The following is a 26,584-nucleotide window of genomic DNA, read 5'->3' on the forward strand; positions in this document are numbered from 1 at the left end:
AATACATCGGCAAGTGATGTTTCTACTGTTTCTTCGAAAAAATGGGGTCCCGTTGACGACGACGGGGTTTCCAGGAACGCATTGTGACGTCATAACAGCGGGGACCGCCTGTACACACATCGATATTATATCGTTGTATTTAAATGCGAAACGATGGATAGGTCAAACTCTTACAATGGTTGACTGGCCATTGTGGATGCATGGACTGAACGCAGCATGGCAAGAGTGCTCCTCCCCCCACCCCCCATCCTCTGTCGGTAGTGGCATCGCCATTTAAACTAAACACGTGCAAACATGTGCGGCGTAATGCAGCTCTTTTCTCACACGGTACCATTGCTTTGCAATAGAGAATCTGAAGAGTTTGCTGACACAACGTAAAGAACAACAATTGTCACCCTTTCGCACATGGTGCGAAAAGCCAGTCATAGTAACAATAATAATAGCTCACATCCAGGTGCTGGCCAGATATGGAGGGGAGGGGGGGTGCTGTCGAGGGCGTATGTGTGGGGGGGGGGGGTGTACGACGCTCATGTAAAATCGCTTTGCGTGAGCACAAAGACCGTGGAAAATGCTCATGAGAGCACCGCAGGCTCGCGCACGGCTCTCGCTCCTGAAAGAGTCCCGTCGGCTCCCCCCCCCCCGTGCCGGTGACTCCGCTCGTCAGGCTGCCGATTGCACCAACCATCGCACCGTCGTCCTTAAGGAACCCCCCCCCCCACCCCCCTCCCCAACGATGCAGCCTCCGGTCAACCGGCATCTGACGCAACTCGAGTGCCCAGTGGAGCAGTGCACCCAAATCGTTTTCCTTTCGAGGCTGCCCCCCGCCCAGTCCCGCTGGTGCGTTGCCCCACCGCACGACGCCGCTACACCGGGCAGATTTTGCTCACGGACTCCGAATGGGTGAGCAGCGGCTGAACGTGAGTGATTGGCATCCCTTGCTGCTGCTGCTGCTGCTGCCTTGCTGCTGGCAAGGAGCTGTCGACTTGTCCGGAGGCTCGCCCATGGAGCTGGCCGCAGCCATCGTTGGCTCCACGACCCCAGTGGCCGGGCTTGGAGCGACGGCGCTGGTGAACCTGGGTCCGCCCGCGGCCAGCGAGATGTTGTGCCGGTTGCCGGCGCTCTGCGTGTTCACGGACACCGTGTGCTCCGTGTTTTGCGGACCGGCCGTCTGGTTCGCGGAAACCTGCTTGAGACCTTTGCACGGCAACACCTGCATGAAGCAGTCGCGGAACTGGGGAGGGGGGTCAAAGCACCAGTGCCTTTATCTCATCTCGTGCTCCATTGGCGCTGTGGTGGCGAGATGTTAACTACATCGCCTGGAATACAGGAGGTCGTGGATTCGATCCCAACGCTGACGCCTGCTGTAAATTTGGAGTTTGCGTGTTCTCTCCGTGGTCACGTGGATTTTTCTCCGGGTCCTCCGGTTTTTCCCCCCACATTTAGAAACATGGGTTTCGAGTGTTTGGCTGTTATAAACGTTCTGTATAGTTCAGTGGGCCTTACCTGGTAAAACAAATAAATGTAGTTTAGTTTATTTAATCCATTCACATCGGTTATTTGATTTGCTTGAACAAATGTTCAGGTATCTGCAGGAAGCAGTCACGGAGCAGCGAGGACGGAGCACAAATTGCTTTCATCGCGATTTGTCGTGAGTTATAGAGTGGCTCAAAAGTCTGAATACATCGGGTTATTTCAGTTATATATTTTTTAACAATGTTAAAGCTGGCTTCCATAAACATTAATGGATGATGCATGAGCTAATTTCGAACTTAAAAAAACATATTACTAGTAGGAACCTCCTGGTTACACCAGCCCACAGGGGATTATTGTGTCCGTCCGTCGTGCATACAAAAATGGGAAGGGTGGGGCTGGGTGGAGACGGGAGGGTGGGGAGGGGCTGGGTGGGGAGGGGAGGGTGGGGTGGGGAGGGTCTGGGTGGGGAGGGTGGGGCTGGGTAGAGGGTGTGAGGGTTGGGGCTGGGTGGAGAGGGGCTGGTCACCCCGTGGTGCCCTTATAAAACTCAACGTTTAACCTACTCACGCCGGCTTATGCCCACCCTCACAGTCGGCCATATTTGCGGAATACACCACGCCGCCGTTGACCCTGGCCATTGACCGAGCAACCCAACGTTCCTACCAGCTCCCTCCGCAGGAATGTGTTATAGTTACAGGAGTAACCTTTGAACATTCATCAATTGTGTTTAGTCTCGATCCATTCAAGGGTCTAGATCGAGTTTTGTAAACGACAGATTTGAGGTGACCCCCACAGGGATGTTAACTTGAAATTTGTTAATGGCATTGTTTGAATAAATAGCCCTATGTGTCCTGACTTTTGGACCACCCTTTATTATAATATACACATCATTATAATTGTATAACAGTTAGAGATTGACATGAACCATTAATTAAATGCCGAGTAGTACTATCTATGGGACCATGTTTTGTCAGAATCAAAATGATGAAAACAGAAAAGGCAATAATACAGTGTTAAGACTTTCAAACACCAAGTAGCCAAATGTTGCAAGGCATCAAGTCGACATTGACCATACACGCTGGTGGTAAAACATGCAAACAAACACGCTTTGAAAATGTGCCACATTGTCCTTGGAGCGCAATGTCCAACACTACACAGACTCCTTCGTGGCCTGGTCTCACAAGCGTGAGACCAGATATTGCTCAAAGGTGAACAGCACAAAGACAATGCCAAATCGACGCGTTAATAGCTAGGCTTGAGCTGTTAAATATATGGGACTTTTAAATGTATTTTTGATACCGGCAAACTTTTTTTTAAGAAACTGTCTACTCGTATATATTACAACTTCATGAGTGCTGTTCATTGCTGGCTGCTTGATATTTGTGGGTATTTGTGCCTGTACTCAACAACAGTGATTTATTTTTTCAAAAAATCCCCATAAATAATCTCAATTCGCTGGAATGTTGGTTCACAAATCATCGTCACCACCAGCAGCAGCAGCCTGAGCTTAACATCATCATCATCATCGTAAATTTGGATCATAAAGTTCCTTATTCGAATTGCAGCGCCACACACCGTGTATACGAGGGGTGACAGCACTTCATGAAAGTCCGCTAAAACAAGACGCATTCACAAACCCACCTGCTCTACTGCCGGATGCATGTCTCTATGCGTGTGTGGCGCTGGCCACTGACCCGCTCGTGTGCCGTGCTCCTTTCTAGGTGCTGCTACTCGCTAACAGCCCTTGCCCCTGCTAAAGCCACATGGGGCATCATCATTGTTGTTGTTGCCTGTAAGTGCCTGTGTGTTGGCGAAGCAGCGGAACAGTGCTTAGTGCTGCAGTGCGCTACGAACCCGGCGCCCCGAGTTCGATTCCCGTTCACGTCCAACATCTTTGACGAATATCTGATACGGTCGTGGGCCTCCCCTAGGTCGACTCAGCCTTAAACGAGCACGTGTTGCTATGTGTAAACATCGCCAACGAGGGAGACAAAGGCGGTCGGGCGTGATGTTGGTCATCTACCCCCCTTCGTGTGCCGTGCCGGTCTCCACAGCTGCTTGGAATTTGCCCAAGCGGTCCGTTAAGGGGCCGTCCGCAAATGACGTCACGCGATTTAGGACGATTTTTGACCCCCCCCCCCTTCGTCACGCGGCGTCACAAAAAGTCAGACCCCCCCCCCCCCTCAAATATGACGTCACAAAGCTCTGCCCCTCCCCAAAAAAAAAACATGCTTCAAATCGCTTTAAACTATTGTCATTGTAGTGCGTATTTAATGTGGCGCTGCACTGATGCTGTAGGAGAAAACATGTATTAAAAAGTCTATTTAATTAAGTAGAACGTCTTCTTGGTTCTTTCGGTAAAGTCACGTAGACTACGTGACTTTACCGAAAGAACCAAGAAGATGAATCCCTGCAGTCACGAAAGCTTTAAATCGAAATTTAAGTAGAACGTGTTGTCTATATTTATTTAAAGTTGTGCATTTTGATGTGACGTCACATTTCTCAAACCCCCCCCTCCCTTGTCACACATCGTCACAAATGTCTGACCCCCTCCCCCCCCCCCCAAGGTGCGTGACGTCACTTATGGACGGCCCCTAAAGGCCACACCGGGGGGGGGGGGATCTTTGCCCATTGCAGCACGTACGCCGAGCGCTCCACCTGCTTGTTCATGAAGATGTAGATGACGGGATTGTAGACGGTGGCCGTCTTGGAGAAGAAGGCCGGCACGGCCGCCAGGAGCGGGTCCAGGTGGATGGTGGGGCACGCGGTGACCACGATGGAGAAGGTGGCGTAGGGCATCCAGCACAGGAGGAACGCCAGGATCATCACCACCACCATGCGTGTCACCTGCTGCTCCGCACGCCGCGTTGACTCCAGCCCCCGCTGTGTCTCCGACGCCTGGCCCGCCGAGGGTAACCGGGGGGGATAGCGCCCTCAACATTCCGGGAGGCTCAACCGGGACACGTGGCAAGCGGACCAGTCTCACTCCCTCAGCTCCGCCTATTTTTACTTAGATACGCCCACTCACTCACTAGTCCCCGATCGCTTGCCCCGCCCCCAACACACACACAATCGGCCACTCGTTCCCTCTGATGCTGGCCCTGCCTACTGTCTCTGTCCACTCTGCCCACGACTCAGGTAGGCCTGCCCCCCACGCCCCCACCTGCCCCCCAGGGCCCCCCCCTGCCCCCACCTGCCCCCCAGGGCCCCCCCCTGCCCCCCACGCCCCCCCCCCTGCCCCCTCGTGCATATCACGTGCCAAGGTTGAATCCTGAAAATTGTACTTTTTATGTGAGCAGCTGTTGTCTTCTTAATGTTGATGTGACTGTATTCTTTTTCGTTTACAAGTCAATTACTGCATTGCATTGTTTGGCCATTTTGGGAATTCTATCATATTATTCATGGCAATCAGTATTCCAAACGCATTGCACCCGTTCAGCTATTTGTGTCTTGATAAACACAATTAAAGTCATCAAGGCCATTCAATTATGACCAACATTGAATGCCTTTGGTGCGCGACGTGAAGCGACACTGAATTAAAACAAAAACTTTCCATTGGGTTGGCCACTGGGCAAGTGATGGATTTCCACATGTTGGGAGGAAACGTGAAGGTTCACAACTGTTGATTTTCTATTTCAAGTGGTGCAAATTTTTATCAGCTGCAAAGGTGACTCCGGATACAATTAAAACTCACAATCTTCTGATTTAGTTTTTTTTTTATCAAACTCTCCAAACCACAAATAATCAATTATAGGCGATGTCCGATTTTAACACGAAACATAGAATTCTGTTATTTAATTGAAATAAAATGACCGCATATCTGTTTGCACGGACGTATGTTGAACTTATTTCACACCGTGCGTAGCCAACCGTGCTAATCGGACGTGTGGGTTAATCAGGCATAAAATTAAAGCTGTGCTCCGTCTAAAGGGTCGGTGCGATCACTGAACATACCTTTTTGAGCTTCTGAATCAGCTTTCCGTACGAGAAGAATATCACAGCCAACGGGAATATAAAGCAGGTGGTAAAGAACATCATGATGAATGTGTGATCATGCAGCTCGCCAGAATACCTGCAAAGATAACAAATAAGGCGAAACTTTATCAGCATAGGCAATACAATTCATCATCAGACATTCCATTTTTAAATCCTTTATATTAAGTTCGCTTGCTTGCTTAGGAGCGTGCAAATCATTCGGTCGTTTTTTAACCCACTTCCCGTGATCCAACCGAGCTGACATTTTCCACACAGACTCGTTGTGCGTGACAATTAATGTTCGTGAAAAATGTTTTCCAAAATTTTACACTTTTTAGGACAAAAATATTATATTTAATTACCAATTGCTTAATGGTGCAATGCAATCATCTGACCCATAGGTGGCAGCCATCTCAAGCCAGAGGACGAGAGGACTCTAGCCGCCACGCATATAAAGGATTTATAGTGAAAAACTTTGTTTTTACGGGTTATACTTATTAACACTGTATTCTTTAGTCGAAGTCACAATTCAAAGTGTCTCCCTGCCTCACTGATCACTGGGGGCACAGTTGCTGATTCCTGTTAGAGGACCTTCGCCAGTGGTAGAGATTTCCACATTACAAGCCCTGCAATTGCTTGCTGAAGTCACTGCTGGTGGAAGGGTCTCCACTCGTGGAGCTCCAGAGAGCCTCCTCCAGAGGATATTTCTTAGAAGAGGAAAGAGTACGCACACTTCACTGTACCACGCTGGCGACCTGCCGATCGACCAACCGTGGCGGTATCAACTAGGGCTGAACGATTAATCGATTTCAAATGGAAATCTCAATTTGAAACAATGCGATTAGTAAATCGCAAAGGCTGCGATTTTTTTGCGATTTGAAAAGTCCTCTTACTTTCTTATTGGAATAGTTTTATTTTTTATTATTATAACTTTTTTTTATTTAACTTAACAATTGTTCTATGTTTGATTGTTTTATTTCAATAAACACATATTTATAAATACATATCGGAAGCAATTAATATTATTTAAGTTTTCATCCTTGCATTAGAATATATAGATCAGTTCACATTTTCATGATATCATGTGGTAATGCTCCATCACATGTTTATAATCTATTACACAGTGAATATTGAACTGAAACTTGACTTACAAATTTTTGTTATCGCAAATCAAATCACAATCGCAATATCTGTCAGAAAAATCGCAATTAGATATTTTCCCCAAATCGTCCAGCCCTCGTGTTAACCTATTACACTGCTGAGTGAACAGAGTTTAAGAAACCTGTACGATGGTTTGAACCATAGGGGGGGGGGGGGGGGCAGAGGTTCGCTTTGTCCCTCACATGAGGTGGATATAACTAATTTATTTTTCATCTTAATTGTAAACTGCTGTGCCGGGAAATTGAATTAAACTGCCAACAAAAAAACATTATTTTAATTTTAAAAATGTTTTACCAGGTAAGGCCCACTGAGCTATGTAGCTCTTTGTCAAACACGACCTGGCCACAAATGATAGCTCATCGAAGTGGATCGTCATGTGGAAATGTATAACACCCAAATACTCCAAATGCATGTTGATTCTAAATGTGGAAGAAAAAACCGGAGAACCTGAAGGAAAACCCCCACGTAAACCACGGGGGGAACATGCAAACTCCAAATATTCAAGCGGCAAGGATCGAGCCCACGACCCCCTGTGTGCCAGGCGAGGTAATTAACATCTAACCACAGTTGCGCCCCTTGGATTGCAGCGTTTGGAATGCTGGACCAACGTGCAAAACCACCACCACCACCACCACGGCAGCTGCCCTCTACCAAATACAGGACTCTTCCGATAAAACAATTCTTCACGCTCAGATATTCTTTGCTGGTTAATATGAATAGATTTTTCTGAAGCACCCAAAAGCAATGGATCTAAAAGCGCTATATGTGTAAAGGAAGAACATAAGGGTGAAGTAACTGGTTATAGACAGACTTTATGAGACAAAATGGAGAACTGGGCACATAGAGGGATGGGAATAGGCCATGTTAAACAGATGTGGTGGTGGGGGTCTTCAGTCGGGACTTAAAAGTCTCCAACGACTGCGAGCTCCTGACCTCCAAGTGGCGATGAATTCCCAGAGCCTGGACGCCGTGCGGACAAAACCCCCGTGGTGGTCACCCCCGGTTCGAAACCTGGAGCGCGATCGGTGGATCTCAGACATCTCAAGCAATTGCCATCCACGACGATCGTTATTATTTGTATTATTACACTGGTCAACACACTTTTTCTGGCATAAGGTATTCCAACGGTATTAAGGTGATTTTGGGGTGCTGATTCCAAATCTGGCATCAGTTTTTGTCTATCACATCAGGTTTTTGAGATATCAAATATTGCATTTTCAATAAAAACTGCGGAAGAAAAATATTAAATAAATGTGGATATCTACATAAAATGATATTATAAACACACCATCTTAAAAATACAGCACCATATTTTAACACTAAAGCAGTCACTGACTCGCAACAACTTGCAATCATAAGTGACAGAGTTAATTTAAAATCAACGAAAATGGGGTATGCCGATAGCATAAAATGAGATGTGATAGAGCAAATCTGAGATCAGATTTGGAATCAGCACCCTGAAATTAGTCTAAAACAGCTGCAAAAGTCCAGGCCAGAAAAAAAATTTTTGTTGACCAGTGTAATCGCCGTCATCAGCATCGCACACTTACCAATTGGGCTCACAGGTGGTGCCGATCATGCTCGGGCGATAGCTGCTCCAGCCCAGCACGGGCGGGATGGTGCACGCCAGCGAGAAGACCCACACCACGGCCAGACCCAGCACCGCGTGCTTCGACTGCAGACGGAAGTTCCCCAGCGGACGGCAGATGACGAAGTAGCGCTCGAAGGCGAGCAGGGCGAGCGACCACAGGGCGACCACGCCTGGGGGTGTGTGGGGGGTGCCCCACCACCACGCGCGTAGAGACAAAGAGAACCAATTCCACATACGTGTTTCTCTTTCTGTGTATCTTTGTGATATCTGTCTGCTTATATGTCTGTCTATAGTTTTCTGGTTAGATTTTTGTTGCTATTTCTTTTATACCTGATGATGATTGCTTGTGTTGCAATCGAAACGTCGTAGTATGCTATTATTTAATTTATTATTTTATCTTTATGCGTGACTTTACCGAAATAACCAAAGAATAATTCCTGCAGTCACGAAAACTCCAAAATTAAGATTAAACTCCACACCACTACCACAATCACTCGCTCTCTCCCCCTAAACTAAATCTAAAATATTTATTTTATTATTTCAGAAGCGACCTGGCCACAAATGATAGCTCAAAAACGTGGCTTATCGTGTGGACATTTATAGCAGACAAATACTCTAAACGCGTGATGTTGATTCTAAACGTGGAGGGAAAAATCGGAGGACGCGGAGAAAAATTCACGCGACCACGGGGAGAACACGCAAACTCCAAATATGCAGGCGTCAGGGTCCGGATCGAACCCACAACCTCCTGCATACCAGGTGCTTAGCTTCTCGCCACCGCGGCGAGAGTCACGTACAGTGATAGGAGGTGCTGTTTTGTCCTTCCCCCACACCTCCAATTAGCACGGTTGGCTATGTACGGTGCAAAAGAAGTTCAATATATATCTCTGCACGAGCCACTGATTAAAGGTTACCGCGTAGGTGTTCATGGTTGAGCTCTATTGTCGAGGGCGCTTAGTTTTACAAAGAAACAAAATTAATTGCCTAAACCCTTCAGAATGTCTCATATGTTAAGCGCGGCCCATGACCCATCTGGTTCATGCTCAGTGTTTTAAAAGTGGAAGGCACACGTCGCGATGTTTAAAGTGTTATTATTATTGCTGCGCTTTTGTCACTACATTCGATCTTAACAGTCGAAAAGATACCATATAAAAGCGACGTTTCTGGCAATTGTTCTTCTTCGTAGCAAATAGAGGCCAGAGTGATACAAATTTGAGACATTTGAGGCAGTGTTATTGACAAATGTGTTGAGTTTTTTTTCCTTCGTTATTTGTGCTTGGACACCGCTGTGAAATGCAGTTTCACGAAATGATGCGTTTCATGTATCTTATTGTGATGCTGCTTGTTTACCCAGCAAACTCTCACCGAGTCTCAAGACTCTTTTCAAGAGGGTCCTGCCAGGTTTTTTTTTTGTTCGCTCGCTGGAAAGGGGGCCGATGATGCTGCCGTGTGTAATCCCAATCGAGTAATTTGCAGATACATTTTTCGGCATTTGGATGTTTGGCCAATGCCAGATACATTTAGGATTTTTTTTAGCTATGCGAGGCACACCGGAGGACCTGGAGGAAACCCCATGCAGAACAGGGAGATCAGAGCATACAAACTTCTTGCACAAAGGTGCCCAGGTCAGGAATCGAACCCAGGCCTTTCTCGGTGTGAGTTACAAGTGTTACCACTGCAACACCCTGTCAATCAATATAAAACAATATATGTAAAAATGTAGGTACTTAATATTAAGTGTGAATCTAATAAAAGCTTGATAACAATGAATGCATTAATTATTTCAATGTGCTTGAATATTTCGCATGGCCAGAAAGGCTCTTTCTTCCCCCAAGTTATTCTGGCTTCGAGGTTTCACTCCACATCCGGGGATGGTGTCCATCTGAAAAACCCAGTTGAAAAAGGGGAAATTCTCCTTGACTCGTCACGGCTCACAAACCGAGTGAAATGTAAAAGGTGGTTGTGTGTGGATGGTTGTTGTTGTCTGGTTGAGTGGGGAGCGGTGGCGGAGCAGTTAGCGTGCTGCACTACGAACCCGGCGTCCCGAGTTCGAACCCCGCTCACGGCCAACACCAGTGACAATTATCTGAACCCGTCCTGGGCCTCCCCCTAGGTCGACTCAGCCTCATTTGAGTACCTGGTGTGATGTGTAAAACATTGCCACTGAGGAGACAAAGGAGGCCGGGTGTGGTCCTGGCCACCCACCCCCTCGTGTGTGTGTTTTCGGGGTTGTACCGCGTGTCGTTCGGCACGATGTCCGACGTTTCGCTCCATGCCCTGGGAGCTTTGTCAGGGACAACACATTGGAGAGCTCTAGAGTATACTCATGATAACCTACGCATAAACTCTCCTCTCTTACGAATTTCAGAGTACTGTTAAATTGTTGCTGGGTGTGAAAGCAGGACAATTGCCAAGACCCGACAGAGCAAACTAGAAGCAACAGAAATCTGGTCAGACGAGATAAGTACAGCAATACATTTATGGCGATTAGAGGAAGGCAATTTAGATTTCTTGGAAATGTAATTATTAAACAAGAAACTGAATATAATTAATGTTGTCGTGACATCACGGGATGTCACTGCGCAGTGCCGGCCCTAGAGGCACAGCGCGTGGTGTGACGTCATCGCGGACACCACGAGGGTGCGGCTGTAGTACCGGCCCTAGAGGGGCCCGGTGAGCGCTGATTTTATCGCGCTCGATGGCACCACGCTTGGAGTGCAGTGCCAACCCTACAGGACAGGGTGTGGGAGTGCCGGCCGTAGGAATGAGGTTACTAAAAGCCATGGCACTCTGGTTAACCCGAGAGGACACGTGACCGGTTAAGTCTACAAAGGGGCCTAAGTGGGGGCTAGGGGTGGTCACGTGGTTTAGCATCCAGATCCTTCCCGAGGATTCTGGAAGGTGGGCGTGGCCAAGGGCGGAGCCGGCCACGCCGCAGAGAATATAAGCCGGGTCCCCAGAGGGACCGGCGTTGTTGTTCATCCTGAAGAAACCTTCGTCTACGTTCTACGTCTCACCGAGTCTCCAACACGTGGACCTGGACCCGAGCTGTGGTCTTGCTCCGTAGTAGCGAGTCACGTGGTAACTGGTGTAGTTAGCCTGGTGGTCACCACCACAGGTTGTTATTATGTGAAGGGGAAAGTTACCCCGTGTGTTGGAGTTAAATAAATGTGTTGCCTCCAAGTATACGTCTGCGACTCAGTTGAACTCGCTACACTTTGATTGGGAATATTGTAGGCACAACACGAAGCCAGGGATCACGGCAAATTAAGTCAGCAGTGTGAACAATTGGACGCAACAGGGAGCATTTGATGCTCCCTGTAAATATCATGGACAGAGCTAAATGGAAGGAAGGCCATGTCGTCGTTGAGATAGGACACGGCTCGCAGAAAGGGAAAGAGAGAGATAACACGATGTAACACGATTTTTGTTCCTGGGTAATAAGTGTTATTTCGTAATTGATTATGCCTAAAAATATAGAAAATGGATATTATTCCCTACAGTTTACTCAGCACAGAATCTATCTGTAATGTTCTGGAAAATAGGTAAATTTCAAAATATCACTGTCCTGGTCACAAAAGCTAAATTTGTGGGGAATAATAGCTATTTTCTGTATTTTTCAGGCATAGGCAATGAGGAGATAACACTTACCCAGGAACAAAAAACACAATTTGTTACACAGTGTATAATCATGGCAGCGATGTACAAACACAAAAAGGTAAATTCAATGCGTCTGCTATTCATAATAAGATTTTATTTTTCTTCCAAGTAAGAATGCTCCACATAATGTAATATATTACACTGCAATCTTCCATAGCAGGCGTCAGTAGGAAGTGAAAATTATGGAGAATTTTGGAGAGGCCACGATTACCGAGGTGTCTTAAAAAAAGACGTGACACAAAGACAAAGATACCCCATATAGCCTTAACAGGCTGTAGGGGCAAGTGCTGTTAGCGAGCACCATTGAAGGCCGGCATGGCACACGGAGGGCTGGGTGGCCAGTACCACGTCTGACCGCCTTTGTCTCCCCAGTGACGATGTTTACACACCGCACCAGCTACTAAATTGAGGCTGAGTCGACCAAGGGGAGGCCCAGGACCGGTTCAGATAATCGCCACCGGTGTTGGCCGTGAGCGGGAATCGAACCCGGGTCGCCGGGTTAGCGCGCTAACCGCTACACCGCCGCTCCCCACACGTGACACATGCACACACGTGACACATGCACACACGTGACACATGCACACACGTGACACATGCACACACGTGACACATGCACACACGTGACACACAGAGAGACAGAACTGTTTGAACCTCCGGGCCCTTACGCCAGAGGTCGCAAACGGGTTTTGATTCCTTACCCGTACCCGGCCGGGTAGGGTACCCGTTCCCTACCCGTACCCTACCCGAAATGAGTGACAAACGGCTACTCACCAGTGACTCACGGCCTACCCGTACCCGTACCCGGCCGCACCAGGGTCGCAAACGGCTACCCGTACCCGGCCGGGTACGGGTAGCCGGGTATCGGGTAGGGTACGGGTAACGGATACCCGGTTGTGACCTCTGCCTTACGCCGGTCGGCCAACCGGCGCGTCACGCTCGACTTCACCTACCGAAGTAGGTGACCGCGAAACCCTCGAGCACACAGGCGTGGACGCCGAGGAAGAAGTATCCCTTGATGTTGGTGAAGAAGCTGACGCTGCCGCCGATGGCCGACACCAGGAGGTCAGCGGCCGCCAGGTTGACGAGCACGTAGTTGAGCGGCTGCCGCAGCTGTCGAAAGCGAGCGGTCACCACGATGACGGCAAAATTCTCGCCGAGCGAGAGCGCCGTGATGGTGCCCATGAGCGCCGCCAGCATGGTGAAGTTCCACGGCGCGATGCTCTCTAGGGGCCTCTCGAAGGGGTTGTGCGTCGTGGCGATGGTGCCATCGCCGCCGGTAGCCGAAGGGAGCGCCGACGGGAGGCTGTGGTGGGACGGTGGACTATCCTGCAGGGCGTCCATGCCGGATTCACCACCACGACCACTCCACCCTCCTCCTCCCAATCGACACCCACGCTGGGCCTGCGTAGGGAGAGATGGTGTGTGTTGCAAGGGAGACGTCTCCAACTCCCCCCCACCAACGCCAAATCGGCCAAGGACTCAATGACGGCCATCACTGTCACCACCACGACAACTAAACATGTGTTTGTATCGTTAAAAGATTACACGTGTACGGTAATCTTTTTTTTAAGTATAAAATAAAAAATAATGCATCGTGCATTAATGTTTACGTGAAGCTAGTTTGGACATTTGTTGAGACTAAATTAAATGTCCCTGACTTTTGGGCCACCCGATAGCTCATGACCGATGGAGATGAAGGAAATTTGTGCTTTGTCCTCGCAGTTCCGCGACTAATTCCTGCAAGGCGTTTCAACGTTTAAAAAAACATTTCATAACGCGATGTGATTTGTCAAAATAAATTTAAACACATTTTTATTTTACCAGGTAAGGCCCACTGAGCTACATAGCTACTTTACAGAAGCGACCTGGCCACCAACGATAGCTCAACGAATTGGCATATCACGTGTAGAAATTTGTAGCGGCCAAATAACTCGAAAAGCACATTGATGATAAATGTGGAGGGAAAAACTGGAGGACCCGGAGAAAAATTCCGCGCGACCACTGCGGGGCGAGAGACACACAAACTCCAAATAAGCAGGGTGTCAGGGTGGGGATAGAATCCACAACCTCATACATACCCGGCGGGGGAATTCACATCTTGCCACTGCGCAAGCCCGCGGACACCGATGCGCTTAACCTTCGACAACGCAACTTGAACCCTGGCGAGGATTTAAATTTCGATTAAAGCTTTCGTGACTGCAGGGATTCATCTTCTTGGTTCTTTCGGTAAAGTCACGTAGAAGGGAAATAATAAAATAAAATAAATAAAACATAAAAAAATTATTTTTATTATATAACGAATGACTTGAAATTGAAAAGGAAATAATAAAATAATAAAAATAAAACATTATAAAAATAAAACAATAAAATTATCTTTTATTTTTATTATATAACGGATAACTTGAAATTGAAAAGGAAATAATAAAATAAAATAAATAAAACATAAAAAAAATATTTTTATTATATAACGGATGACTTGAAATTGAAAGGGAAATAATAAAATAATAAAATAAAACATTATTCTATTATGTCTTCCTTTTTATTATTTTATTATTTATTATGTTTTATTTTTATTATTTCTCTTCTACGTGACTTTACCGAAAGAACCAAGAAGACCTGGCGAGGATGTTTGAAAAGCCGGACGGAGATTCACGAGGAGTCGTAAACACAACGCCTGCTCGTGAAAGACCCAACGGCGCAGAAGATCCCTGGCCTAAGTCGTCCGCGAAGCTTCTGGGCCACAATTATTTTGGCAAGGTTAACCAAAGATAGTGTTAGTCATTTACGTTATTGTAATTATATAACGGATGACTTTAAATTGAAAAGCTAAGATTATGTCACGCTGTTAGAATTGTAGTGAGGTATCCATGAATAAATCATTAATTTATAAAAAAAAAAAATACGATGTCACTTTAATTTGAACCGTGGAGATTAGCACCATGATAATTTTAGTAATAATGGATCATTGAACAGATCGTTGGTGTTATATTATAGTAATTGAATGACATATTGATTTTACCTGAACTGCTAGAGTCAAGTAATGCTATCATTAATTAATTTAATAAGATTACTTAAATCGGCAATCTGCTCATCATTATTAATAATAAATCGTTTTTTAGGCAGTCCTCAGTTTATAGCTATTAGTTGTTTCTCAAATTCAATTGATTCCCTCATTCATCATTGCCAACAATGAGTCGTTTTACACAGGATTGTAACATCACTTTCAATTGCGTGCCCTTCCTGACGCGTGTTCTGCCAAGCGCGGACAACTGTGTCTTTGAGTTTTCTGGGAATTAAGCAATCTCATTTTAATTACGTTATGATCGATCACTTGGCAAACCCCTGCGCACCAACATTGCTTCTCTTGAGGACCGCGTGAAATCCATTCACTATGACATGAAGCCATCAAATGGAATTCTAACTCGGAGATCGATGTATGATTTCTACACACATTTCGTATTATGTGAAAGAAGAATGAAACGTTGTTATCACATGCTCCGCTTCTGTATGGATGTGTATGTCGAAATTCTTTCGCACCGTACGTAGCTAACTGTGCTAATCGGAGGTGCTGGGAAGGACAACAAACTAAACACAGTTCTAAAGAAAAAGAAAATTAAAATCGATATTTTTCAATCTACTTCTCGGAGCCATGTACAGGAATTGGGTTCCCGAAATGTTTGATACAACCTTTGGTATCCAGATATGGCCTTACCCATGAACTAAAGCCTGCGTACTGTGGTGATGGTGGTGGTGGCATCCTTGGAGGCCCAAGTTGCGCATAATGGGTGCATTGACAAGAATGCAAAACACTATCCTAACTTTAGATTTCAAGCTTTCGTGACTGCAGGGATTCATATTCTTGGTTCTTTCGGTAAGTCACGTATTATTTCCCTTCTACGTGACTTTACCGAAAGAACCAAGAATACTATCCTAACTATTGTGGTTGTTAACCGGTAACCCTTTTAAGAATCGGTTCCCGAAAGTCAGGAAGCCGGTCATCCCCAGTTGAATGTTTCGTGGCAAATGCACCGATTGGCGTTTGCAAACGTACACATCGGATGGCGTAGTAGGTGGTGCATTTGCCCCCTCGTTTTCTCAGTTACTAGCAAGACGTGAAGCCCCGTGGTCGCTTGCTCGCACCGCTGCATGCACTTGCAAGAGCTCTAGAGGGTTGTGGTCTACTCTTGCACACTGATCATACGTTTAATTCTAGATTTGAAGCTTTCGTGACTGCAAGGATTCATATTCTTAGGTTGTTTCGGTAAAGTCACGTAGGTAAAACATTAAAGTTAATAAAAGTAAAATAAAATAAAAATCACCACGTTTCGGAGGCAACACAAGTCTCCGTCACCCTGATGACGGAGACTTGTGTTGCCTCCGAAACGTGGTGATTTTTTTACTTTTATTAATTTTAATGTTTTACCTACGTGACTTTACCGAAACAACCTAAGAATATGATCATACATGTTGAAAACCACGGTAACCATTCATACAATGGGGTTATCATTTTTTACACCGTTACCAGTAAAGGGGCCGTCCATAAATAACGTCACGCACCTGGGGGGGGGGGGGGGTCAGACATTTGTGATGATGTGTGACGAGGGGGGGGGGGTTGAGAAATGTGACGTCACGTAAAAATGCGCAACTTTAAATAAATATAGACAACACGTTCTACTTAATTAAATAGACTTTTAAATGTTTTCTCCTATAACATCATAGTGCAGCGCCACATTAAATACGCACTACATTGACAATAGTTTAACGCGATTTGAAGCATGTTATTTTTTTTTTGGGGGGAGGGGCAGAGCTTTGTGACGTCATATTTGAGGGGGTCTGAATTTTTGTGACGCCGTGTGACGAAGGCGGGGGAGGGTTAAAAATTTTAAAAAATCGCGTGACGTCATTTATGGACGGCCCCAAAGCTAACGAAAATGTTGCAACCACCCTAACTCTAACTTGTCAAATAGTAAGATGACGGTTGCTTGTGTTGCGATCGAAACGTCGTGATTTATTATTTTTCTACCCACGTGACTTTACCGAAAGAACCAAAGATTATGGATTCCTGCAGTCACGAAAGCTTCAAATCAAGATTGAGTAAGAGTACAATTTTGTACTCAAACAATTTGAGAAAACTCTTTGAAGCACAACGCTTTGGGGTTCAAAATCAGGTTCTCTCTCTACCCTCAATGCGAACACTCACCCACCGAAAGCCATTCTCCCAGCCAGTGGTGGCGATGTCCCATCAGGGGCTTTGATCATTCACGTTAATTTCATATTCACACATCCCCGTGAGATGCCAGGAGAGATATCCACAAGAGATAGAGCGGCGAGGTGAGAGAAAAGTGGACGCGAGATGAAGATGTAATTGGATGAGAGGCTTGAGCTGCAGACACGATAGAGACGGGACGGAGTTTAACACTTCGTAGGCTTTCGCGACCAATATTATCCATAATCCAGGTTGGGTTTTTTGGGGGGTGTGATCGCATGAATATAAATGTGTCGTTAAACCCGCCACCACCCGACGCAGCCAATAAGTAAGGTTTGTCACGTAAACAGAACATGGCAATTCGTCACTAGTACAGCACACCTGTGTGTTGGTGAGTAAACCCACAACATTTGCAATCTGAATGGAGTAATGAGCTGTTTTATATGAATTTGCGGTTTTGAATTATGATCTGAAATCGTATCTAGATTTATATAGCGTCTTATCCCAAGATGCTTTACAACAATCATAAAAGTGTGCATAAGATGATAGTGGTTGGGGTAAAGAGTGGGGTTGTTATTAAAAGTGGTGGCGTAGCTAACTATGGTGACAGGAGAACAGGCGGTACCGATTAAGGAGGGTTTGAGGTAGTGATAGGGGTTGGAGTCGTAATAGGGGTTTGGTTAGTGATAGGGGTAGTGGTCGGTATTGTGGTAGGGGCTTGGGTAGTAGTAGGGGTTGGGTAGAGATAGGGGTAGTGGTCGGGGTAGTGATAGTGGTAGGGGTAGTGATAGTGGTAGTAATAGGGGTTGGGGTAGTGATAGGGGTTGGGGTAGTGATAGGGGTTGGGGTAGTGATAGGGGTTGGGGTCGTGATAGGGGTTGGGGTAGTGATAGGGGTTGGGGTCGTGATAGTGGTAGTAATAGGGGTTGGGGTAGTGATAGGGGTTGGGGTCGTGATAGTGGTAGGGGTAGTAATAGGGGTTGGGGTAGTGATAGGGGTTGGGGTAGTGATAGGGGTTGGGGTAGTGATAGGGGTTGGGGTCGTGATAGGGGTTGGGGTAGTGATTGGGGTTGGGTAGAGATAAGGGTTGGGGTAGTGATGGGGGTTGGGGTAGTGATAGGGCTTGGGGTAGTGACAGGGGTTGGGGTCGTGATAGGCGTTAAGTAGAGATAGGGGTAGTGATAGGAGTTGGGGTAGTGATGGGGGTTGGGGTAGTGATAGCGGTAGGGGTAGTGATAGGGGTTGCGGTAGTGATGGGGTTTGGGGTAGTGATAGTGATAGTAGTAGAGATAGGGGTTGGCCTGGTGGGTAAGGGCATGGAGTATGAGTAGCAGGACGGCTGGGCTAGGGGTTGGCAACCTGCAGCTCCGACACTTCAGCGACTGCTTCGTGTCTTTGTTTATTCAGGACCACCCTCTCGTAATCACGTGCATGGCGGCTCTTGAATCATTGAGGGTTTTTTTGTATTAACCGACACAAATGGCTCCTCTTGTCATGTTGGTTGTCGACTCCTGTGCTAGCGAGAAGAGAAGAGGTGGGGGAGGGGGTTTGTTTTTGTTTTAATGGGGGAGCAGAAGCGGGTTAGCCATGAGGATTGTTTTGATGTCCAGTGGGAGCTGATGTTCGATGCATTGCTCATAAATCCTGGGCCCCTTGAGCCCTCTGGAGGCCCCCAAGCTTTTGCTTTGTTCGATTCTGACCCAGGGCCTCCACCGCTCCCGCGATCACGCAAACCTCTAGGCTCGGTGAATGACCATTGAATGCAGCGGCCTTTGTGTTACTGCAAAGTAGCGTACCAATTAGTTCGCAAAGTCCTCTTGATAACAAACCAGCGGCGGGGAATGCCCTGAATTCAGACGGAATGTTGTTGTTGTTGTTACATCATCTCAAGATGTGTGCGTGCGTGCGTGCCACCATCTGTGAGGCTGCATTTGTGGCAGTCGCACGTAATCTTGTACTATTGCAGACACAATGGTTCACTGATTTGCCGCAGATTTATTCAGGTGCACCGCTCCAAGAAATCACCCGTCATTACTTGAACTTCAACGGATGTACAATATGACCTATTCAATAGAAATGTATGTTGAACTTCTTTCGCACCGTATGCAGCCAACCCGTGCTAATCAGAGGGGGAATGACAACAAGCCAAATGAGTGTTCAATCTCGATGATTTAAAAGTGCATAGCCCCAGTGGCTTCCAAACATCGGAAGGGAGAGCGTTCCAGACTGCTGCAGAAGCGCATCTGAAAGCGCGCGATGCAGTGACCAACTTTGTTCGTTGGCGAACCAAAAGCCGCCACTGCGAGGATGAGCGGAGTTCGCGTGATGGTTCATGCTCCTCGACGAGGTCATCAAGGTATCGTGGTTCATTTGTGGCAAGCACTTTGTGAGTGTTGAGTGCGACCTCATGTACCGCGTGTGTAGCACGTGCATCTATGGGCAGCGTGCTGCCGTATCTAACAGCTCTGCTGGATTCTCTTCGTCCGTGACTTGACTGAGCCAAGCTCATTTCAGCTGCTCAGTGTCTTGGCCTTAGGTGGGCAGCCGTAGTCACCGTCACGTTTGATCATCCCCGTCCAACGTAGACCCCCCCAAGCATCGCATCGCCCGGCGTTGCACCATCAACCGCATTACAACGACACCAGGTCGAGGAACGCATATCCTCCGAAGTTGGAAAATTGCAGACGTAAGCCACAGCGGTGCGATTGTGGCCATGAAAGCTAATATATCGGGGCGAGGGGATGGGGGCTGTTGTCACGTGTTGTATATTGTTGGCGGTAACAGATTAAGCTAGTGCGGGGCCTGTAGCATACGCTATAAAAGGGCCTTTAAAAAAAACACATGAATATTAAAACACATTTTTAACTTGCATAGTAAAGTAATTGTATTTTTTCATTTGCTATACAGCCAGATAATACGACAAATCGCTAACTTTAAACACCCAGTCGAAGGCAGTATAGCACTCTATAGTAATAGAGCAAGTGCATAATCACTGAACCTGAATTGATAGCTTGAAAGCATTTAGCGCGGGGCCCTTGAAAGTGCGGGGCCCGTAGCTGCTACTTTTGCTACCGGGATAATCCGGCACTGATTGTCGAGGGCGCGCAAGTCAGGGGCCGGCAGTGGCCCACGGGCCACTTCAGTAAACACATCTGTATAGCAAAATAATAATAACGAAATACTAATGGAGTAACTAGTCGGGTTGCGGCAAATATAATCTCTAAAGATATAATGCGAAAAGGATATTACGTTTCTAATATAGTCACTGAGGCCTTCATGCAGGAGTTGGAATGACTTAGGGATAATCTATTCACGCGTAATTAGTTCATGAATATACAATTTTTTTGGGAGATAAGCTGATGCCTGGGGGGTTTTTGCTCAATCTATTTTCAAAGAGTACCAGCAGCTGGACTCTCTGAGTGTGGGAAACCAGCACCGATATACGCCTATGATTAAAATCTTGCTTTGAAACAATAAGACAATTTTAAGGCCCTCTAGGCTTAAGTGAGGGGGAGGCTTCTGATGTGGAAAATTTAAGGCCATTGAAATTCAAATGACCATGAAGCACTGTTAACACGAAGGCTTTGCATAAATAAAAGTTATCTCGAATATCTGTCACGTGCAAAATGTGTCCAGGAGATCAAAATTCATCATTGACATTGAGGAATGTTCAAAGAACTTTCACTAACTTTGTTTGAAAATTAAGTTTGAAAAGATCTCGTGATAGAAGCGCTACATTCCCGTAGCCTTCACATTGTGATGGGGGAGACTGGTGAAAGCTCACAGTCATTCATGCCATTCGCTTGGACTCCAAATTGAAATACAATTTTGAAAGTCATTAGAAATCATCCGCAAATGTTGCTTTTGCTTTGCAGTCAGTATACAAAGCGCATTCCTTTAGGAAATCCGCTTAATGAAGCACTGCCAGTTTTTGCGTATAGTTTCAATAACAAATTTTACAAAAATAACCGTGTTGCGATACACTGGTATACAAGCCAGCGCTGTGCAACGGTGGCCTTATAACCCAAACCATGGGCCGAGAGTAAACCGCCGCAGTCTCCTTCAACAGAGAAGGTGGAACAGCAGAACTGCGCAAACTCTCCGCCTTTCTCTCTCTCTCTCCTGAAGCCCTCTCGACGTGGCTGGCAGACCTCAGCATTGGCACCTCGCTCTTGAACGTATTGCCAAACGCGAGAATAGAATGGAACACAAAGTAAGACGCGCCCCGGTGTAAATAAAGTTATACAGGTTTGGCACACACGCGCACAAGCTGGATTATAAGACGCGCCCCAACTCTTATTTTTAAAATACAAGGGGAGGGAGGCGTTTGGGTGGGGGGGGGGGGGTATATGCGTCTTATAATCTTACAAATATAATTTCGTGTCAATCATGGGGGGGGGGTGTTTGACCATACTTCACTGCTCTGGTCAGTGCGGTTTGTCGAATAAGACGCCACTGATGTCAGTAGCCGTGCTTGGAGAAATCGAACTCAGGTCGCCGGGTTCGTAGTGAAGTGCTTGGAGCATGTGCACCCAGCTATTCTTGACCATTGGCCATCATTCCTCCGAGCGACCTATCCTGCTCAAACCCTCACTTTATTATCTTAACAGTGTGAATGTGATGTGCTTAACCTCCGTGCGCTCTCAAATCCAGATTTTTTTTTTCCTCGTTCTGTCTCTCAATATAACTCCAAACATGCATCATCTCTCCACGGGTAAAACAAAAAATCAACTCCATCAAACCATCTCTGATTGTTCTCGATTTAGCCCCTCAACAACAAGTGAGTGCTTCGGCAACTCGAGGGATGGTAGATCACACATTTGTCAAATGGCCAGGAGATCGCAGTACAGCCAGTTTATGAAAAATGAGAACAGGGTTTGACGCTTTCTGGCAATATAACAGGATGTGTTATGATGTTCAAACACCAAATGGAAACCTTTTGCAAGGAATCAAGCCTGCATTAAGAACGCGGACTTGTAGTGAACATGCAACAAACATGCTCTGATAACATTGTGTAAAAATCGTATTTTGTTCCTAGGTAGCTTATGCCTCAAAAGTACAGAAAATGGCTATTATTTCTCACAAAATTTGCTTTTGTGACCAGAACAGTGATATTTAGAAATTTACCTATTTTCCAGAACATTCCAGATAGATTCAGTGCTGAGTACACTTGGAGTAACTTCTAGAACATTTTTTTAACTTTCCAGTAATAAAAATTGTAGTATAAATACCGGGGCCTTAAGCCCACCAGTTCAGTTTAGTTCCAACTGCCTAAGTGGCTACATATCTGCATTTTTCTGAGATGGTATCAAGAGGCTGCAAGCATCCGGCAGACGCATTCTGCTATGTCTGCGGCATGAACAAAGAACATCTTAAAGTGACGACGCGCAACAGAAACATCCAGGAAAAAACTGTAAAATCTCCCCGTTACGAGAACAGGCGGTAGTTGTTAAGGAGGGGTTGGGGTACTGATAGGGTTTGGGGTAATGCTAGGGGTAGTGATATGGGTTGGAGTCGTAATGGTGGTTGGGGTAGTGGTAGGGGTAGTGACGAGGGTAGGGTAGTGATAGGGGTAGTGATAGGGGTTGGAGTCGTAATGGTGGTTGGGGTAGTGGTAGGGGTAGTGACGAGGGTAGGGTAGTGATAGGGGTAGTGATAGGGGTTGGAGTCGTAATGGTGGTTGGGGTAGTGGTAGGGGTAGTGACGAGGGTAGGGTAGTGATAGGGGTAGTGATAGGGGTTGGAGTCGTAATGGTGGTTGGGGTAGTGGTAGGGGTAGTGATGAGGGTAGGGTAGTGATAGGGGTAGTGATAGGGGTTGGAGTCGTAATGGTGGTTGGGGTAGTGGTAGGGGTAGTGATGAGGGTAGGGTAGTGATAGGGGTAGTGATAGGGGTTGGAGTCGTAATGGTGGTTGGGGTAGTGGTAGGGGTAGTGATGAGGGTAGGGTAGTGATAGGGGTAGTGATAGGGGTTGGAGTCGTAATGGTGGTTGAGGTAGTGGTAGGGGTAGTGATGAGGGTAGGGTAGTGATAGGGGTAGTGATAGGGGTTGGAGTCGTAATGGTGGTTGGGGTAGTGGTAGGGGTAGTGATGAGGGTAGGGTAGTGATAGGGGTAGTGATAGGGGTTGGAGTCGTAATGGTGGTTGGGGTAGTGGTAGGGGTAGTGATGAGGGTAGGGTAGTGATAGGGGTAGTGATAGGGGTTGGAGTCGTAATGGTGGTTGGGGTAGTGGTAGGGGTAGTGATGAGGGTAGGGTAGTGATAGGGGTAGTGATAGGGGTTGGAGTCGTAATGGTGGTTGGGGTAGTGGTAGGGGTAGTGATGAGGGTAGGGTAGTGATAGGGGTAGTGATAGGGGTTGGAGTCGTAATGGTGGTTGGGGTAGTGGTAGGGGTAGTGATGAGGGTAGGGTAGTGATAGGGGTAGTGATAGGGGTTGGAGTCGTAATGGTGGTTGGGGTAGTGGTAGGGGTAGTGATGAGGGTAGGGTAGTGATAGGGGTAGTGATAGGGGTTGGAGTCGTAATGGTGGTTGGGGTAGTGGTAGGGGTAGTGATGAGCGTAGGGTAGTGATAGGGGTAGTTATAGGGGTTGGGGTAGAGATACAGGTTGGCCTTGGGGGTGAGGGCATGGAGTAGCAGTAGCGGCATTGGCTCGGCTCGGCGTTGGCCACCTCGTTTAAACTCCGGTGTGCCGCCCTGCTGCGGAGCAAGCATCGTGGCATGAGGGCGAAACCAAACATCTTTAATTTGGAATTTAGCTGCAGAATCGGTTGAGGTGACGACGAAATGGGGCCATCAGAGACAGGTGCTTTGAGACCAGCAACTCGCTGCACTTGAGCACCCAGTTTAATCACAAAACGAGGCTATCGGCGAGGCCAAGCTCAGCGCCCTGACCTCCTAAGCTGCCCGTCACCTCGGCGAAAAATGGCAACTTATTGAACTTAATGGTTAGGGCTGGGTCTCTTTTATAGATCGGAAATTATAGGGGCGGAGGCGAAGGCAAGTCAACATTTTACAAATGAAGGGAGGAGATGCTGTCATTATAACCAGAAGGCTTTAGCGAGAAAGAAATTCAAGAGTAGCGTTCAATGGTCTCTAATGTGGCCTGTCCGCCATTTATCGATTTCTCCATCCTTTTTTACTCCTCTGTCTGCTCCTTGTGTTTAGTTTGTTGTCCTCCGAATAGCACGGTTGGCCACGTACGGTGCAGAAGAAGTTGTACATACGTGCGTACATGTACGTCTCCTACTCGTCTCCCTCCTCTCTTTCTCTCTCCGTGTCTCTCTCTCTCGTTGGCTCGCGGGAGGGACTGGCACCGATGGCGTTCATGCCATCAGCCAGGACGACGTGCGGTCTATATCGGCGCTGCGTGTCTTTGTGTTGATGTTGTTGTTGAAGTTTTGATTTAAAGCTTTCGTGACTTGCAGGGATTCATATTGTTTCCCTTCTACGTGACTTTACCGAAAGAACCAAGAATATATGTTGTTGAAGCTTTTTTTTTTTTTAAAGCACAGCATGAAGCAAAACATCGTTGCTTGTTTGTTTGTTTATTTTTTATCTTGATTTAAAGTTTTTGTGACTGCAGGAATTCATACTCTTTGGTTCTTTCGGTAAAGTCACGTTGGTATAAAATAAAATACCATGCTTTCCCACCTGATGACGGACGCTTGTGTTGCGCCCGAAACGTCGTGATTTATTTTATTTTATAGCTACGTAACTTTACCGAAAGAACCGAAGAGTATTTATGTTTGCTTTTGTTCACCCAAGATAAGAGGACCGACCCATGGAGCCGTTGAGCTAAAACGATCATGGTGTGACGGGTGATCCCACGACCCCAGGTGCGTGGTGGGTGGGATTGAGGGAGAAAACATACATTCAATTTCAAATTTTAAAATACAATAATGTGTTGAAGGCCAAACATCAAATCATGGCCAAACAAAAGTAGCCGTAATTATGCTGTTGCATAATTGCTCAAATGTATTACACATCGTTTCCTCGTACGCGAACAAAAAAGTTGGCAGAAAATGAAATTTGCAACAAAAGTCAGCTGGCGGCAGATGGAACATACAAGTCGCAAAAACAAAGAAGTTATTAATAGTGCGGCATGTATTGATATTTGAAAACACGTGGGAATTCAATAGGCAATTGTACCCTGTTGCCGCTTCTCAGTGAAATCCAAAGAAAAGTTTTGCGGGGAGTTCTTTTCCTCGTAATGATGGAGTGTGTTTTTGCTGGGCATTTTTTTTTGTTCCTCTCTCGAGGCGTGTATGGCAATCCATCAACCATAATCGAGTATCAGAAGATTTTCAGGGCCACAACTTAAATCTCGTGTCCTCTTCGGTCTGGATTTTTGATTGTTCGGTATTGGTTTCATTTGCATCGAAATTAAGTTGGCCATGCCGTGTGCAAAGACAACCAATAGACTTATTGGGTCCACCCGTGGTTTATCCCTCCAGTTTTAGAAGCATTTGGCTGAAATACATTTCCACGTGATGTGCCACTTCGTTGAGCTATCATTTGTGGCCATGTCGCTGTATCTGAAGAATAATTATTACTGCATTTGAAATTATCAGGCTCCTTTCAAAAGAGGCACAGTATGAGCCCACTGGAATTATTCCTCTCGCGAGTGGCGGACACATGAGAGTAAATGGTTGGAACACACTTTTATTTGCGTCACAGAAATACAATCTGAATGCTTGTATTTTCTACATATACAGGGATACTCTGGTTCTTTCGTTGAAGCCACGTAGGTAGAAAAATAATAGGTCACGACGTTTCGATCGCAACACAAGCAATCGTCATCAGGTGGGACAACCACAGCAATAAAAAAAACTGCCTACTTCAGCTTATTTGATTTTTACACCTACGTAACTTTACCGAAAGAACCAAAGAGTAGATATACAAGCATCTCTAGATGCTGTGCACCTCAGCCTGCATAAAAGACAGAGGAAACGAATGCAGAAAAAATATATTACGAAATAAAGTAAATTTTTATTCCTGCACATGGCAGCAATGTGTTCAAGAGCTGAATTCCAATGTTGAGGTCTGCCAGCCACGAAAGGGCTTCAGGAGAAATTCTAGATTTGAAGCTTTCGTGACTGCAAGGAATCATATTCTTAGGTTTTTTCTGGTAAAGTCACGTAGGTAAAACATCAAAATTAATGAAAATAAAATAATAAAATAAAAACAAAAATCACGACGTTTCGGAACGTCGTGATTTTTGTTTTTATTTTATTTTCATTAATTTTGATGTTTTACCTATGTGACTTTACCGAAAAAACCTAAGAATATAAAAAAAGAAACTATGTGAGACTTGGCATGGATTATTTTACATTTATGTGTGACAATACATTCTAGATTTGAAGCTTTTGTGACTGCAAGGATTCATACTCTCAGGTTTTTTCGGTAAAGTCACGTAGGTAAAAATAAAAGTAATAATGGAAATTTCAATTAAAGTAATTTCCATTATTACTTGTATTTTTCCATTAAAGTAATTTCCATTATTACTTTTATTTTTACAT

At 46.1% G+C, this 26,584-nt stretch overlaps 1 protein-coding gene across 1 annotated transcript; it reads right to left on the minus strand.

Moving 5' to 3' along the window:
• Positions 1-883: 883 nt before the first annotated feature.
• Positions 884-13,201, minus strand: LOC144727532 (pineal opsin). The gene is made up of 5 exons (XM_078606399.1): positions 12,811-13,201; positions 8,160-8,370; positions 5,428-5,545; positions 4,132-4,371; positions 884-1,231 (listed from the first exon to the last, which is right to left on the minus strand). Exons 1-5 carry the CDS (start codon positions 13,199-13,201, stop codon positions 884-886), a joined length of 1,308 nt encoding a protein of 435 aa, XP_078462525.1.
• Between the last annotated feature and the right edge of the window lie 13,383 nt (positions 13,202-26,584).

This window comes from Lampetra planeri, chromosome 25 (assembly GCF_965212315.1).
Source record: "Lampetra planeri chromosome 25, kcLamPlan1.2.h2, whole genome shotgun sequence".
Classification (NCBI taxonomy): Eukaryota; Metazoa; Chordata; class Hyperoartia; order Petromyzontiformes; family Petromyzontidae; genus Lampetra; species Lampetra planeri.